At 41.7% G+C, this 15342-nt stretch overlaps 1 protein-coding gene across 1 annotated transcript; it reads left to right on the forward strand.

Annotated features, from left to right (window-relative positions):
- The first annotated feature begins 1355 nt into the window (after positions 1 to 1355).
- LOC143809400 (vomeronasal type-2 receptor 26-like) lies at positions 1356 to 2719 on the forward strand. Its single transcript, XM_077292469.1, has 2 exons — positions 1356 to 1476; positions 1564 to 2719. Exons 1-2 carry the CDS (start codon positions 1401 to 1403, stop codon positions 2424 to 2426), a joined length of 939 nt encoding a protein of 312 aa, XP_077148584.1. The 5' UTR covers positions 1356 to 1400; the 3' UTR covers positions 2427 to 2719.
- Positions 2720 to 15342: the final 12623 nt, after the last annotated feature.

Genomic DNA, 15342 nt, shown 5'->3' on the forward strand with positions numbered 1-15342 from the left:
GCATAGGTGGGGAATCGGGGTCCACAAACTACACTATTGTAATGCACAGCTCAGGCCCTATTTAACAGTATTTTTATCTCATACCGAAAAAAACGGGGTGATAGGTTCCCTTTAATAAAGTCTGTCTTTTAAGCACAGTCTTTTAGGAGTACAAGACCCATTTCAAAGGGTCAGTCAATTCTGTTTGTGACGCCAAAATGAGTCACCCGGTTGGACGATGTGTCACAGCGGCGGCAACCCAGTCTGTGGCCCTGGGCGCCCATGTTAAAGGGATAGTCTTTAAAGGGATTTGTAGAAATAAGGAAAGTTCGTGACGCCACCTGTGGTACTCGGTCAGTAGGGACCGATGCTGCTTAACGGGGTCCCCTGGGGTGATGTTATGGCAGCTAGATAGTATAACTTCCCACAGGTGAAGTAGGTCACCAGGGCTCCCGTGTGTAGTTGAAGATGGTGTAATAAGAAACAGAGGACACAAGGTTGCAGTCTCTTTACCTTATTACTGAAGCAATTCAGGCAACCACAGTCCAGGGTACCAGATCACAGGAGCTGGTGATGGTCCGGCCGGCTTGGAAGCAAGTTGGGATTTCCCCCTTACCAGGTGGGGTTAGAAGCCTTCCCTCTAGCGCTGTGGTGTAGTTCCTTGCTGCCTATAGCTGTCCAACAAGGTCCTCACGAGGTTTCTGTTCTTTTGTGTAAGTGGGACACTAACCTGAATGACAGGTGGCTCGAGCTTTTCACAGGGTCTCTATCACGACCCGGGTCTTAACTTCGCCTTTGACTCCTTTCCCTTTCAGTCTCTTTATCAGTTGTTCTCCTCTGTCTTTCCTTCCCACACGTCGCTCTCCTCTCACCAACTACTAACTCTTCCTAACTGCCTAGCAATGGCCTAGCAACTGACTCCTCCTCCTGACCAGAGAGAGCAGCTCTCCTGAAGTCGGGTGTAGAGCTCCCCCTTCTGGCCTGAAGTCAGAATGGTGTTGTATGTGCTGATTACCTGTCAAAAGGAATCCTCCATCGCTTCCAAGCGTGACATCACTCTCCCCGTGAGGAAAGCAATGCCACTGTGACAACCAGGACCCTGGAGCGTCACAGTATCATGAAACCCTCCTTCCCCTACACAGTATGACAGCCCATACAGCCCACCATGGATAGTATCATGGTCCCCACAGCATCAAAGTTCCCACTTAGCATAATGCTCCAACACACAGTATCATGGACCCCACTCAATATGATGGTCCTCACTCATAATCAGTGTCCCCACAGCCCCCAACAAGTACTGACATAAAAAAATAAAACTACTCCTTTAGCACTGTTTCCCCAAGGGTGACGAATTTCTATTCCTCTCCTAGGAACCACCACGATCTGTCTGCAGTGACAACTGCCGAGCTGGGTCCAGGAAAATGATACTGCAAGGAAAGCCAACCTGCTGCTATGATTGCGTTCCTTGCCCCAGAGGAGAGGTTACCAATCACACTGGTAAAGGCTGGCACCACCATAGCTCTCAGTATATGGCACGTGCAGCAATATGAGACTATCAACCGTGTGTTTAATTGTTTCTTACAGACATGAGCAGCTGTTGGAAATGTCCAGATGACCAATGGCCGAATGGAAAGAAAAATGAATGCATTAAAAAAAAAATTATCTATCTGTCCTATGAAGACTTCTTGGGTACAGCTCTTGCTTGCAGCGCCATTGTGCTTTCACTAGCTTCCCTCTTCATCCTTGCCATCTTCACCCATTATCAGAACTCTTTGGTCATTAAAGCCACCAACAGAAATCTAAGTTTCCTTCTTCTCTTGTCGCTTACTTTTACATTCTGCAGTTGTCTGGTCTTTGTTGGTCATCCAGGACACATAACTTGTTTATTAAGGCAAACAGTTTTTGGAATGTCTTTTACGGTCTCAGTGTCTTCCTTATTGGCAAAAACCATACTTGTGGTTATGGCCTTTCGAGCTATCAAACCTGGAAGCCAAATGAGAAGATTCATGGGGAGGAAGCTCCCATGGTCCATTGTTGGTTTGTCCTCTTCTTTCCAGGCTGTTATCTGTGCCTTGTGGTTGGGAACACATCCCCCTACCCAATTTTTGGATCTCCACTCACAGGCTGGTCAGATAATCGTTGAATGTGAAGAGCACCTTGGCTTCTACCTCATGTTGTCCTTTATCGGCTGCCTTGCCATGGGATGTTCCATCATAGCTTTTCCAGCTAGGAATCTACCCGACAGATACAATGAAGCAAAGTTCATTACTTTCAGCATGTTGGTCTTCTTCAGTGTCTGGATTTCCTTCATACCGGCATACCTGAGCACCAAAGGGAAGTATACAGTGGCTGTAGAGGTTTTTGCCATCCTTGTATCTGCAGCCGGTGTTTTGGTGTGTATTTTCTTTCCCAAATGTTTCATAATGTTGTATGTACCAGAAAAATAATAAAGAGTAAAGCAAGAAAAGTTCCGAGGCTGTTGACCAAATGTGCAAGTTAAAGATCATTCCGGCTGTGGATTAAAGGGCAAATAAAGAAAAAAAAAAATTCTCCTATATTAGTAAAAGTTGGGGTTATAAATAATTTAGCGACAAAAATAAGGTATAACTGTTGGAAAAAGGTTGAACTTGGTGGACCTAGGTCTTTTTTCAGCCTATGCAACTGTATGTCATTTCCAATAAAGAGTTTTGTCTCCGTGTAACTCCGGTTAAGGTGGCCTAATGGTGGCCCGTAGCCCAGACTCCCCTTTATCAGTGGGGGCATGGAAACGCTTTCATTTGAACAGTCACCCTGTAGTGCCACATTGGTCTTGGGAGAGGTTGATACAAGAGAAATGCATCACAGTCTGCAGCCATTCTTGGTGATAATAGCTGATAGCCAAGGGTGCTTGATGGGGTACCATCCTTTACAATATTATCCTTAAGACTTTAAAAATAATCTGTTTCCAGGTTTTTGCTACCTCATCTGAGAGCAGCATAATATAGAAGCAGAGACCCTGAATCCAGCGATGTGTCACTTAGTTTACTGGGTGCAGCAGTTGTGATAGAATCACAGTTTTCTTTGCTGCAGGCCCAGCAGAGCTCTGAATGCTGAGCTGTGTATAATCCTACACACACACCCGATTGTGTTATGACCCCAATGGCGAGGGTCTCAGAGGAACGTGGAAGTCTGCAGAATACAAAAATCCAGCTCATAGGGCAGTGGTAACTGGGTTGACCATATATCTACTCCTAACGCCAACACTAGAAGTAGCCGGGGATCATTCCTACGTTGATTCTAGATGACACGCGCCAGCCGGAGAATCTAGCTACCCCTAGTAGAGGAAAACAAAGACCTTTCTTGCCTCCAGAGAAGGGGACCCCAAAGCTGGATAGAAGCCCCCCACAAATAATGACGGTGAGGTAAGAGGAAATGACAAACACAGAAATGAACCAGGTTTAGCACAGAGAGGCCCGCTTACTGATAGCAGAATAAAGAAAGGTAACTTATATGGTCAACAAAAACCCTATCAAAATCCACACTGGAAATTCAAGAACCCCCGAACCGGAGAACACCAGCCCCCTAGAGCTTCCAGCAAAGGTCAGGATATAGATTTGGAACAAGCTGGACAAAAATACAAAACCAAAACAAATAGCAAAAAGCAAAAGGCAGACTTAGCTGATATAACTGGAACCAGGATCAGTAGACAAGAGCACAGCAGACTAGCTCTGATAACTACGTTGCCAGGCATAGAACTGAAGGTCCAGGGAGCTTATATAGCAACACCCCTAACTAACGACCCAGGTGCGGATAAAAGGAATGACAGAAAAACCAGAGTCAAAAAACTAGTAACCACTAGAGGGAGCAAAAAGCAAATTCACAACAGATTGGCCACTTTCTGTGTACCCTGCACATTGACAGAAAACTGCTAATCAGTAGTGGGAATTGGTTTGGACTAGGAGTCACAAGACAGATAGTCCTCTAGTGATAATCTCCTGCTGATAAAACACTGATTTAATTGAAACCCCAAAACATAGCCTAGTAAGTGACAGATTGCTGGAATCAAGGAAAAACAAACAAATAGCTGACAGATTCTCTTAACCCCTTTCCGAAATCGGGCGCAAATGTACGTTGATGTCGGACTCCCCCTGTTTGGTGTGGGGGCTAAGCCTGTACCTTTCCGGGTACATGTCAGCTGATATATACAGCTGACATGTGCCCGCAACAGCTGCAAGTGAACATCTCTGCTACATACAGGCGATCTGATCATCACCTGTATGTAGCGGAGCAGATCGGATTATGGCAGCTTCTAGTCTCCCATCGAGAGTATTGAAGCATGCCAAAAGTAAAAAAAAATTTTTTTTAAATATATTAAAAAAAATACAATATAAAAGTTCAAATCACCCCCCTTTTGCCCAATTCAAAATAATAATAATAAAAAATACACATATTTGGTATCGCCATACTTAGAATAGCCAGATCTATCATATAAAAAAATAATTAACCCGATCGAGCGAGAAAAGTCAAAACGCCAGAATTACATTTTTTGGTCACCGCAACATTGCATTAAAATGCACCAAAATGGTATCATTAAAAACGTCAGCTTGGCATGAAAAAAATAAGCCCTCACCCAACCCGAGATCATGAAAAATAGAGAAGGAATGCCTGATAAAAACATTACCAATTTTTTTTTCATCCTTCAGGCCATGTTCTCAAAAATCCTTCATACGTCATAAAGACAACAGAAGTTTTGATCGGTTGGGGTGGAGGTGCAGAGATCGGCACCAATCAATAAACAATGACCAAAGGTGCTCCAGCGCTCAGTTGGCCACAACTGCTTTTGGAGACTAAGGGTACTGTCACACAGTGCAATTTTCGTCGCTACGACGGCACGATCCGTGACGTCGCAGCGTCGTATGATTATCGCTCCAGCGTCGTAGACTGCGGTCACACTTTGCAATCACGGCGCTGGAGCGATGCCGAAGTCCCCGGGTAACCAGGGTAAACATCGGGTAACTAAGCGCAGGGCCGCGCTTAGTAACCCGATGTTTACTCTGGTTACCAGCGTAAACGTAAAAAAAACAAACAGTACATACTTACATTCCGGTGTCTGTCCCCCGGCGTTCTGCTTCTCTGCACTGTGTAAGCACAGCGGCCGGAAAGCAGAGCGGTGACGTCACCGCTGTGCTCGCTTTCCGGCCGGCAGGCGCTCACAGTGCAGAGAAGCTGAGACGCCGGAGGACAGACACCGAAATGTAAGTATGTACTGTTTGTTTTTTTAACATTTACGCTGGTAACCAGGGTAAACATCGGGTTACTAAGCGCGGCCCTGCGCTTAGTTACCCGATGTTTACCCTGGTTACAAGCGAACACATCGCTGGATCGCTGTCACACACAACGATCCAGCGATGTCAGCGGGTGATCAAGCGACGAAAGAAAGTTCCAAACGATCTGCTACGACGTACGATTCTCAGCGTGATGTCTGATCGCAGTAGCGTGTCAGACACAACGATATCGTAACGATATCGCTAGAACGTCACGAATCGTACCGTCGTAGCGATCAAAATGGTACTGTGTGACAGTACCCTAAGAGGTCCCCATAGACAGTCTGAGTCTTCTGCTCCTTATTGATCAAATGAAATATAAACACCTTCTTGAATGTCCTATGATTTTATTTAAAGGTGTGTAACCGACATTTGTATATATTCTCTGATGTGGTTACTATTTACTGTAGCATGATATTGGTGTATGCTTTTGTGGTCAGTTCCTTGCTTGGCATATCAGGTCTACCGTCTCATTTGGTTTTTTTTTCCACCTAATACTATTAGCTATAGGGCCTACTAGGGCTATAAGCAGGAGAATCTACATTGAGTGGGGGAGCCAACCTCCGTGGCTAGGCAGTGTATTTTTCTTATGAGGGACTCTACAGGGGACTTCAGCATGGTGTTATCAATATCTTCTGGCTAACTGTTTTCTCTGTTGTTACACCGTCCATTACCGCCATAGAGAGGAATAAGAAAGACCCATACCTTGTTCCCAGATTTCTTCCATGTTTAAGGTTTCTGCAGATAAACCTTTTTAATATATAATTAATAAAAAATTAATGCCTTTATTAGTAGTATTTTTCTCTGGATTAAAAACAGCAGAGGCTTCAGACAGAGGTATTAGAGAGGAGTATGGACTCCAATACTTCTCCTCCTGGACCTGTCATCGGCCTTTGACCTAGTGAACTATTCCCTCTTACTACAGATTCTCTCATCTCTTGGCATCACAGACTTGGTCCTTAGCTTGGATCTCTTCATACTTAACAGACCGGACATCCAGCGTCTCCCCCGGACACACCACCTCATCATCATCATCATCATCTTGCTCCCTATCTGTCGGTGTCCCCCAAGATTCAGTTCTAGGACCCCTACTCTTCTTCATCAACACATTCGGCCTGGGACAGCTCATAAGAGTCCCACAACTTTCAATTTTACCTCTATGCTGATGACGCACAGATCTATCTCTCTGGACCAGATATCACCTCCATAATAACCAGAATCCCACAATGTCTGTCCGCTATTTCATCCTTCTTCTCAGCCCGATTTCTAAAACTTAATATGGACAAAACAGAATTCTTGTCTTTCCCCCATCTCACTCAACTCCCCCCCCCCCCCCCAACTGACCTATCCATCAAAATCAATGGCTGCTCACTCTCCCCAGTCTCGCTGCCTCGGGGTGACCGTTGACTCTGCCCTCTCATTCAAACCACATATCCAACCCTTTTCTGCCTCCAACTCAAAAATACTTCCTAGATCCACACATTTCTTAAATAAGAATTTGCAAAAACACTTATCCATGCCTTCATCATCTTGTGATCTGTGTCCTCCCTTCTAACACTCTTGTGCCCCTCCAATCTATTCTAAACTCTGCTGCCAGACTAATTCACCTATCCCACTGCTATTCCCTGACGTCCTCTCAGCCAATCCCTTCACTGGCTCCCCATTGCCCAGAGACCCCAGATCAAAACCCTAACCATGACATACAAAGCCATCCACAACCTGTCTCCTCCACACATCTATGACCTCGTCTCCCAATACTTATGTACACGCAATCTTTGATCCTCACAAAATCTCCTTCTCTACTCCTCTATCTCCTCTTCCCACAATTGCATACAAGATTGCTCCTGCGCATCCCCTGTACTCTGGAACTCTCTACCACAACATATCAGACTCTCGCCTACTATGGAAACCTTCAAAAAGAACCTGAAGACCTACCTGACAAGCCTACAACCTTCAGTAACCCTCGTTCCATCATACCGCTGCACCACCAGCTCTCCCCTCATCTATCGTACCCTCACCCATCCCTTGTAAATTGTGAGCCTTCGCGGGCAGGGCCCTCTCTTCTCCTGTACTAACCGATAACTTGTATTGTTTCATGATTTTTGTACTTGATTTTTTAATAATCATGTCACGGGGTCCTTCTCCGGTATCACACAATCAACAGAGCTAGAGTATAGTAAACAATTCCAAGACCTTTATTTAGGCAAAAATACGAAAGATCCATATATAATCCACCACACAAAGGATAAAATGGTCCAGAATCCGAATGCAGTTCAAAGTCCAACAATCCAGCAGACAGAGGATAGCATAGTTCATATACTCTTCTTTTTCTCTGAGATGCTGTGAACACATCATCATTCCACACAGGACTGATCTGTGTCTCACCTCCCTGATATTTAAAAGTCTCCTTCCTCATTCACAGGTCAGGAGGGGGAAGGTCTGAGGGGCTCATTGTTTCAACAAGCTAGGTCAACATGTCATTAGCATACAATACAGTACTGTGGGGGCTGATATCAGATGGCAGCAACAGCCATTCATCAATTAGCAAATAACTCCTTCTACGAGAGAACACCATGAAAATAAGTAAAATAGAAATATACACAAAAATGATACCCACATAGCATATCACACCATCACAAATCACATCAAGTGTTGTAAGGATTTTCCAGTGCCGATAACTGGATCCAGTAAGAAAAAAACAGATCCGTTACAAATGAAAGAAAAATGGATGGCTAATTAACAGACCCGTTTTTTCATAGACTTCAATGCTAAAAAATCAAATCCAGCAGAGATCAGTCATTTAAAAACAGACTAAGATGTTGTGTCTGCACAACGTTTTGCCAACAGATTACTACTGGATAAGGCTGGTTTCACACTTGCGTTTTTATCTGCATGCGTTTAAAAAAAAAACGCATGTGTGAAAAACGCATGTAAACGTGGTAAAACGCATGCGTTTTTTAGACGCATGCGTTTTTATAGAAAAACACAAGAAAACACAAGAAAAAACAAGAAAACCCTAACCCTACCCCTACCCCTAACCCTAACCCTAAACGTGACTGAAATACGTGGCACTGAAATACGTGGTACTTAAATACGTGGCACTTAAATACGTGGCACGTGGCACTTAAATACGTGGCATGTGGCACTTAAATACGTGGCACGTGGCACTTAAATATGTGGCACGTGGCACTTTAATACGTGGCACGTGGCACTTTAATACGTGGCACTTAAATATGTGGCACTTAAATACGTGGCACGTGGCACTTAAATACGTGGCACGTGGCACTTAAATATGTGGCACGTGGCACTTAAATACGTGGCACGTGGCACTTTAATACGTGGCACGTAAATATTAAATATGTGGCACGTGGCACTTAAATACGTGGCACGTGGCATACGTGGCACTGAAATACGTGATACGTGGCACTTAAATACGTGGCAATATGACTGTCAGAAAATGTTCATTAAACGGTTAGGGGTGAGGTTAGGGGTAGAGTTAGGGTTAGGGTTTGGATCCCTTTATCACCTTGATGGTGGTGGGTGGCTTTTCAGTGTGTTTTCTGTTTTTTTTTTCTATAAAAACGCATGCGTTTTTAGCGCAAACAAACGCATGTGTTTAAAAACGCATGCGTTTACATAGACAGCAATGCATTTTTTTGCCGCGAAAAAACGCATGCGTTTTTTCGCGGCAAAAAAACGCGCAAGAAAATACTGCAGGTAGCATTTTTGAAAATGAACGCATGCAGACAAAAAACGCATGCGTTTGAAAACGCGACCAAACGCATGTGCAAAAAACGCATGCGTTTTCAATGTTAAATATAGGGGAAAAAACGCATGCGTTTTTTGTGCAAAAAACGCTGCAGACAAAAACGCAAGTGTGAAACCAGCCTAATAACCAAATATTAGGCCTAAGTAAAGAGGGTACTTCCATATACACAAATTAGATCATAGAAAGAACCATTGGAAGCTTAAATACCTTTTTTTAAAAAATCTATATTTTATTAATCACAAAAATATTAAAACAAGTCTCATAGCAGTCAGTGGGAATACATGTGACAGAATACTGCTGTCTGCATACAGGAATATGCTATCAAGTAAGAATATATTCATACATACCAGGGAATTGCAAATACAATACAATTATTCAAGTTATCTAGATATAGTCTATGTCGTTATAGAAATCCAAAAGGTTTAATCCCATAAAGTGCACCATATAGCACAAATATATACAATTAAAGGGTAAATCCCATAAAGTGCACTATATAGCGAACATATTTACTAAAAGGGTCAATCCTATAGAGTACATTATATAGCAAACATGCTTATACTGAAGGGAAATCCCTTCTCATTAGACACAGCCTATAGTTTTTATATCTTCAATAGAAAGTACAGGATAGTGTATCACTAATATAAAGCACATATAGTGCATGTATATGGTATGACAAAAAGTAAGGACATATTACCTAAGTATGCAGCGCAGTCTAGAGACCCCGACGCGCGTTTCGCAGTATGCTTCGTCCAGGGGGATAGTCACAGCACATAGTGACTGTTTCAGGGTTTATATAGATGGTGTAATCAGTGGTGGCAGCGGTTTGTAATGGCGCTTGTTTCAACATACCGGCATGGACGTCACTTCCGGTCAGCGTCACATGCGGCCCATCCAATCCCCTCTCCGACGCGTCAGGACAGGGGGCGGAATAAGCCACACTACAGACGCGTCTCCACAGCAACCCGAAAAACCGGAAGTATCAACAAGCGCACACCGCAAGAATGTAAGTATGACCAGGATATTAACAAACTGGTAAGTACCTGCAGATATATGCAAAGGGGTATAATAAAGTGCAGAAATAGTGCCTAGATGTCTAATATATGTGAAAATAAAAATAAAAAAGGGGCTCGCCACGCTATAGAAACATAACCATGGCAACCAGAAGCCGGAAATGCCCTATGTGAAATAAAAAAGTAGCTGAGGACTTTCGGCAGCATAGTGCATACCTGCATAAAATGCAGGACAAAACATCAATATGTATTATGTATGCAGATGGCAGGGTAACTGCAACCGCGTCTCCACAGCAACCCGAGAAAACGGACATATCATCACACGTGTGCCGCAAAGATATAAATTAATAAGTGCCAACAGACATATATACAGGATAAAAGTGCAAAAATAGTACCACAAAGTCTTAATACATGTGCACATAATAATGATTAGCTACACTACAGAGTGTCACCATAATATCCAGAAACCAAAAGATGCTCTGCGCAAAATGATAAAAGTGGCTAAGGACATTAGGCCGTTAATAAAAACCTGCATATAAGAAAGTATATAAATAATAAAGTGCAAACAAAACAAAAAATATAAATATGCACTAGAAGGCAGTATCACAAGCATACCACAAGTACTCCAAGTAATGCAAGTACTGCAAGTACTGCAGCACTCCATGTACTACAAATATATCATAAGTGAAAGTGTCTTAAATATATCTATATGTAATTCAGATTCAAAGAGCCTATAGATTTCTTATTGATGAACTATATACATAAAATACATATAAATTATAAAGGTGTATATATATTATAGTGCTGAAATATATATAAATTATATAGATGTATATATATTATAGTGTTAAAATACTCCTAATAAATATTAAGTGAAACAAAATAACAGCCAATTACATAAAAACAACATACAACTGTCATATATAATGCACATATACCCATACAATGTACAATATAAATACATAAAAATTGAAGGTAGAAGCAGGTCCCATTCCAGAAGGAAAGTATCCTGGATATCAAGGCCAGAGCACTGAGCAGATCGAATCAGGTATTAAGAGACAATATCAGGAGCTATAAACTAAAAAAAACAAAAGTTAAAATCAGATAATAAAAACACCACTAAAATATATACATTTAAAGAAAGGGGGCAAAGCTAAGCACCTCATTCAGACCAAACGGCTGAACAGAATTAATTTTGGAGATCCAGCGGGTTTCCATTTGTGCCAGAGTTTTTCTCCAATTACCTCCTCTCTGATCAACATGTACCTTGTCTATCCCAATTACTTTAAGAAGCTTTGCGTTACATTTATGATGGGACTTAAAGTGTCTCGGTACAGGTTTGAGCATGGATACATCTTCAATTTCTTCTGCATTGATAATGTCTCTGACATGTTCCCTTACTCTGATCTTTAATGCTCTAGACGTTAGTCCCACATAGATTTTCGGGCATGGACACTGTGCATAATACACCACTCCAAATGTATTGCAGGTGATGTGTTGGGTTATATTGAAATTCTTCTTCCCATCACTTGAGGTGAATATTGAAGCCTGTAGAATGTTCGGACAGGCAATACAGTTTTTACACGGGAAACAACCCCATTTTTGTCCTCTTGATCCAAAGGCCTTATTGATATTGGGGCCTGCATGATAACTGTGTACCAATAGGTCTTTCAAATTGCTAGACCTACGGTATGTGATAGATGGATACGTGGGTAGATATTTAGTCAAATCCCTATCTTCTTGTAAGAGGGGCCAATATCTCTTCAATACCTCTCTCATCTGATTCCATTGTTCAGTGTAGGTAGATATAAATCTCACCTTTTGTTCTACCACTGGTTTGGTTTTGGTTTTCATTAATGCAGAACGTGTCACTTTCCTTGCCTTGTGTAGTCCTCTCTTAATGCTGCGTCTAGAGTAGCCTCTGTCCTCAAATCTTGATGAAAGATTGTCCGCCTGTTCAAAAAAAGATTTTTCATTAGAGCAAATTCTCTTGACTCTAATAAATTGTCCCGTTGGTATACCCTCAATTAGAGATCTTGGATGCGAGGACGAAGCGTGCAGTAGAGAATTCACTGCCGTATCTTTTCTGAAAACATTAGTTTCCAGATAACCATCTGGTCCTTTCGTAATTAAAATATCCAAAAAATCCAGAGACACTTGGCTATATTTACATGTTAGCTTGATATTAATAGTGTTGTTATTGAGGATGTCCAAAAAAGCGAGAAGGTCCTGCTCTGAGCCCTGCCAAATCATGAGAATGTCATCAATGAAACGGACCCAGAACAGGACCTTCTCAATGTATGCAATCGGGTTGACAAAGAAAATTTGTCTCTCCCAGTTCCCCATAAAGAGGTTAGCATATGAGGGGGCAAATGCCGCCCCCATTGCTGTACCTCTCTGCTGAACATATATTGTTTCCTTGAAAATAAAATAATTATGCTCAAGAACAAATTTAAGCAAATCAAGAAGGAAACAAATAAATTCTCTGTCCATCTCTGTGGTTAGTAAAAAGGATTCCACTGCCAAAATTCCATGATGATGTTGTATGGCAGTGTATAAAGACTCAACGTCTAATGACACCAGCCACATATCATCTTCCATGGGTATACCATCAATTTTACCCAGGACATCTCCTGTGTCTCTAATATAGGAAGGTAAATTACATACCAGGGGTTTGAGATAAAAATCAAGATATTTACCGATTATCTCACACAGACTCCCATTCCCGGATACAATTGGTCGTCCGGGGGGTGTAGTCATACTCTTGTGAATTTTCGGAGTGAAGTATATGCACGCCAATTTCGGATATCTCGGGATTAAATTAGATCTAAGTTCCTTTGTAATTATCCCTTCCTGAAAGGCTTTTTCCAGTATGTCTTCTAATTCTCCCTGGAAGGCAAAGGTGGGATTGAAGGTGAGTCTTCGATAACAGCTATTATCTCTCAGCTGTCTAAACGCCTCTTTTTCATACATTTTGATAGATTGAATAACAATATTTCCCCCTTTGTCCGCGGGTTTGATTATTATATCCCTCATACCAATCAAGATTTGAGGACAGAGGCTACTCTAGACGCAGCATTAAGAGAGGACTACACAAGGCAAGGAAAGTGACACGTTCTGCATTAATGAAAACCAAAACCAAACCAGTGGTAGAACAAAAGGTGAGATTTATATCTACCTACACTGAACAATGGAATCAGATGAGAGAGGTATTGAAGAGATATTGGCCCCCTACAAGAAGATAGGGATTTGACTAAATATCTACCCACGTATCCATCTATCACATACCGTAGGTCTAGCAATTTGAAAGACCTATTGGTACACAGTTATCATGCAGGCCCCAATATCAATAAGGCCTTTGGATCAAGAGGACAAAAATGGGGTTGTTTCCCGTGTAAAAACTGTATTGCCTGTCCGAACATTCTACAGGCTTCAATATTCACCTCAAGTGATGGGAAGAAGAATTTCAATATAACCCAACACATCACCTGCAATACATTTGGAGTGGTGTATTATGCACAGTGTCCATGCCCGAAAATCTATGTGGGACTAACGTCTAGAGCATTAAAGATCAGAGTAAGGGAACATGTCAGAGACATTATCAATGCAGAAGAAATTGAAGATGTATCCATGCTCAAACCTGTACCGAGACACTTTAAGTCCCATCATAAATGTAACGCAAAGCTTCTTAAAGTAATTGGGATAGACAAGGTACATGTTGATCAGAGAGGAGGTAATTGGAGAAAAACTCTGGCACAAATGGAAACCCGCTGGATCTCCAAAATTAATTCTGTTCAGCCGTTTGGTCTGAATGAGGTGCTTAGCTTTGCCCCCTTTCTTTAAATGTATATATTTTAGTGGTGTTTTTATTATCTGATTTTAACTTTTGTTTTTTTTAGTTTATAGCTCCTGATATTGTCTCTTAATACCTGATTCGATCTGCTCAGTGCTCTGGCCTTGATATCCAGGATACTTTCCTTCTGGAATGGGACCTGCTTCTACCTTCAATTTTTATGTATTTATATTGTACATTGTATGGGTATATGTGCATTATATATGACAGTTGTATGTTGTTTTTATGTAATTGGCTGTTATTTTGTTTCACTTAATATTTATTAGGAGTATTTTAACACTATAATATATATACATCTATATAATTTATATATATTTCAGCACTATAATATATATACACCTTTATAATTTATATGTATTTTATGTATATAGTTCATCAATAAGAAATCTATAGGCTCTTTGAATCTGAATTACATATAGATATATTTAAGACACTTTCACTTATGATATATTTGTAGTACATGGAGTGCTGCAGTACTTGCAGTACTTGCATTACTTGGAGTACTTGTGGTATGCTTGTGATACTGCCTTCTAGTGCATATTTATATTTTTTGTTTTGTTTGCACTTTATTATTTATATACTTTCTTATATGCAGGTTTTTATTAACGGCCTAATGTCCTTAGCCACTTTTATCATTTTGCGCAGAGCATCTTTTGGTTTCTGGATATTATGGTGACACTCTGTAGTGTAGCTAATCATTATTATGTGCACATGTATTAAGACTTTGTGGTACTATTTTTGCACTTTTATCCTGTATATATGTCTGTTGGCACTTATTAATTTATATCTTTGCGGCACACGTGTGATGATATGTCCGTTTTCTCGGGTTGCTGTGGAGACGCGGTTGCAGTTACCCTGCCATCTGCATACATAATACATATTGATGTTTTGTCCTGCATTTTATGCAGGTATGCACTATGCTGCCGAAAGTCCTCAGCTACTTTTTTATTTCACATAGGGCATTTCCGGCTTCTGGTTGCCATGGTTATGTTTCTATAGCGTGGCGAGCCCCTTTTTTATTTTTATTTTCACATATATTAGACATCTAGGCACTATTTCTGCACTTTATTATACCCCTTTGCATATATCTGCAGGTACTTACCAGTTTGTTAATATCCTGGTCATACTTACATTCTTGCGGTGTGCGCTTGTTGATACTTCCGGTTTTTCGGGTTGCTGTGGAGACGCGTCTGTAGTGTGGCTTATTCCGCCCCCTGTCCTGACGCGTCGGAGAGGGGATTGGATGGGCCGCATGTGACGCTGACCGGAAGTGACGTCCATGCCGGTATGTTGAAACAAGCGCCATTACAAACCGCTGCCACCACTGATTACACCATCTATATAAACCCTGAAACAGTCACTATGTGCTGTGACTATCCCCCTGGACGAAGCATACTGCGAAACGCGCGTCGGGGTCTCTAGACTGCG

Source organism: Ranitomeya variabilis, chromosome 2 (assembly GCF_051348905.1).
Source record: "Ranitomeya variabilis isolate aRanVar5 chromosome 2, aRanVar5.hap1, whole genome shotgun sequence".
Taxonomy (NCBI): Eukaryota; Metazoa; Chordata; class Amphibia; order Anura; family Dendrobatidae; genus Ranitomeya; species Ranitomeya variabilis.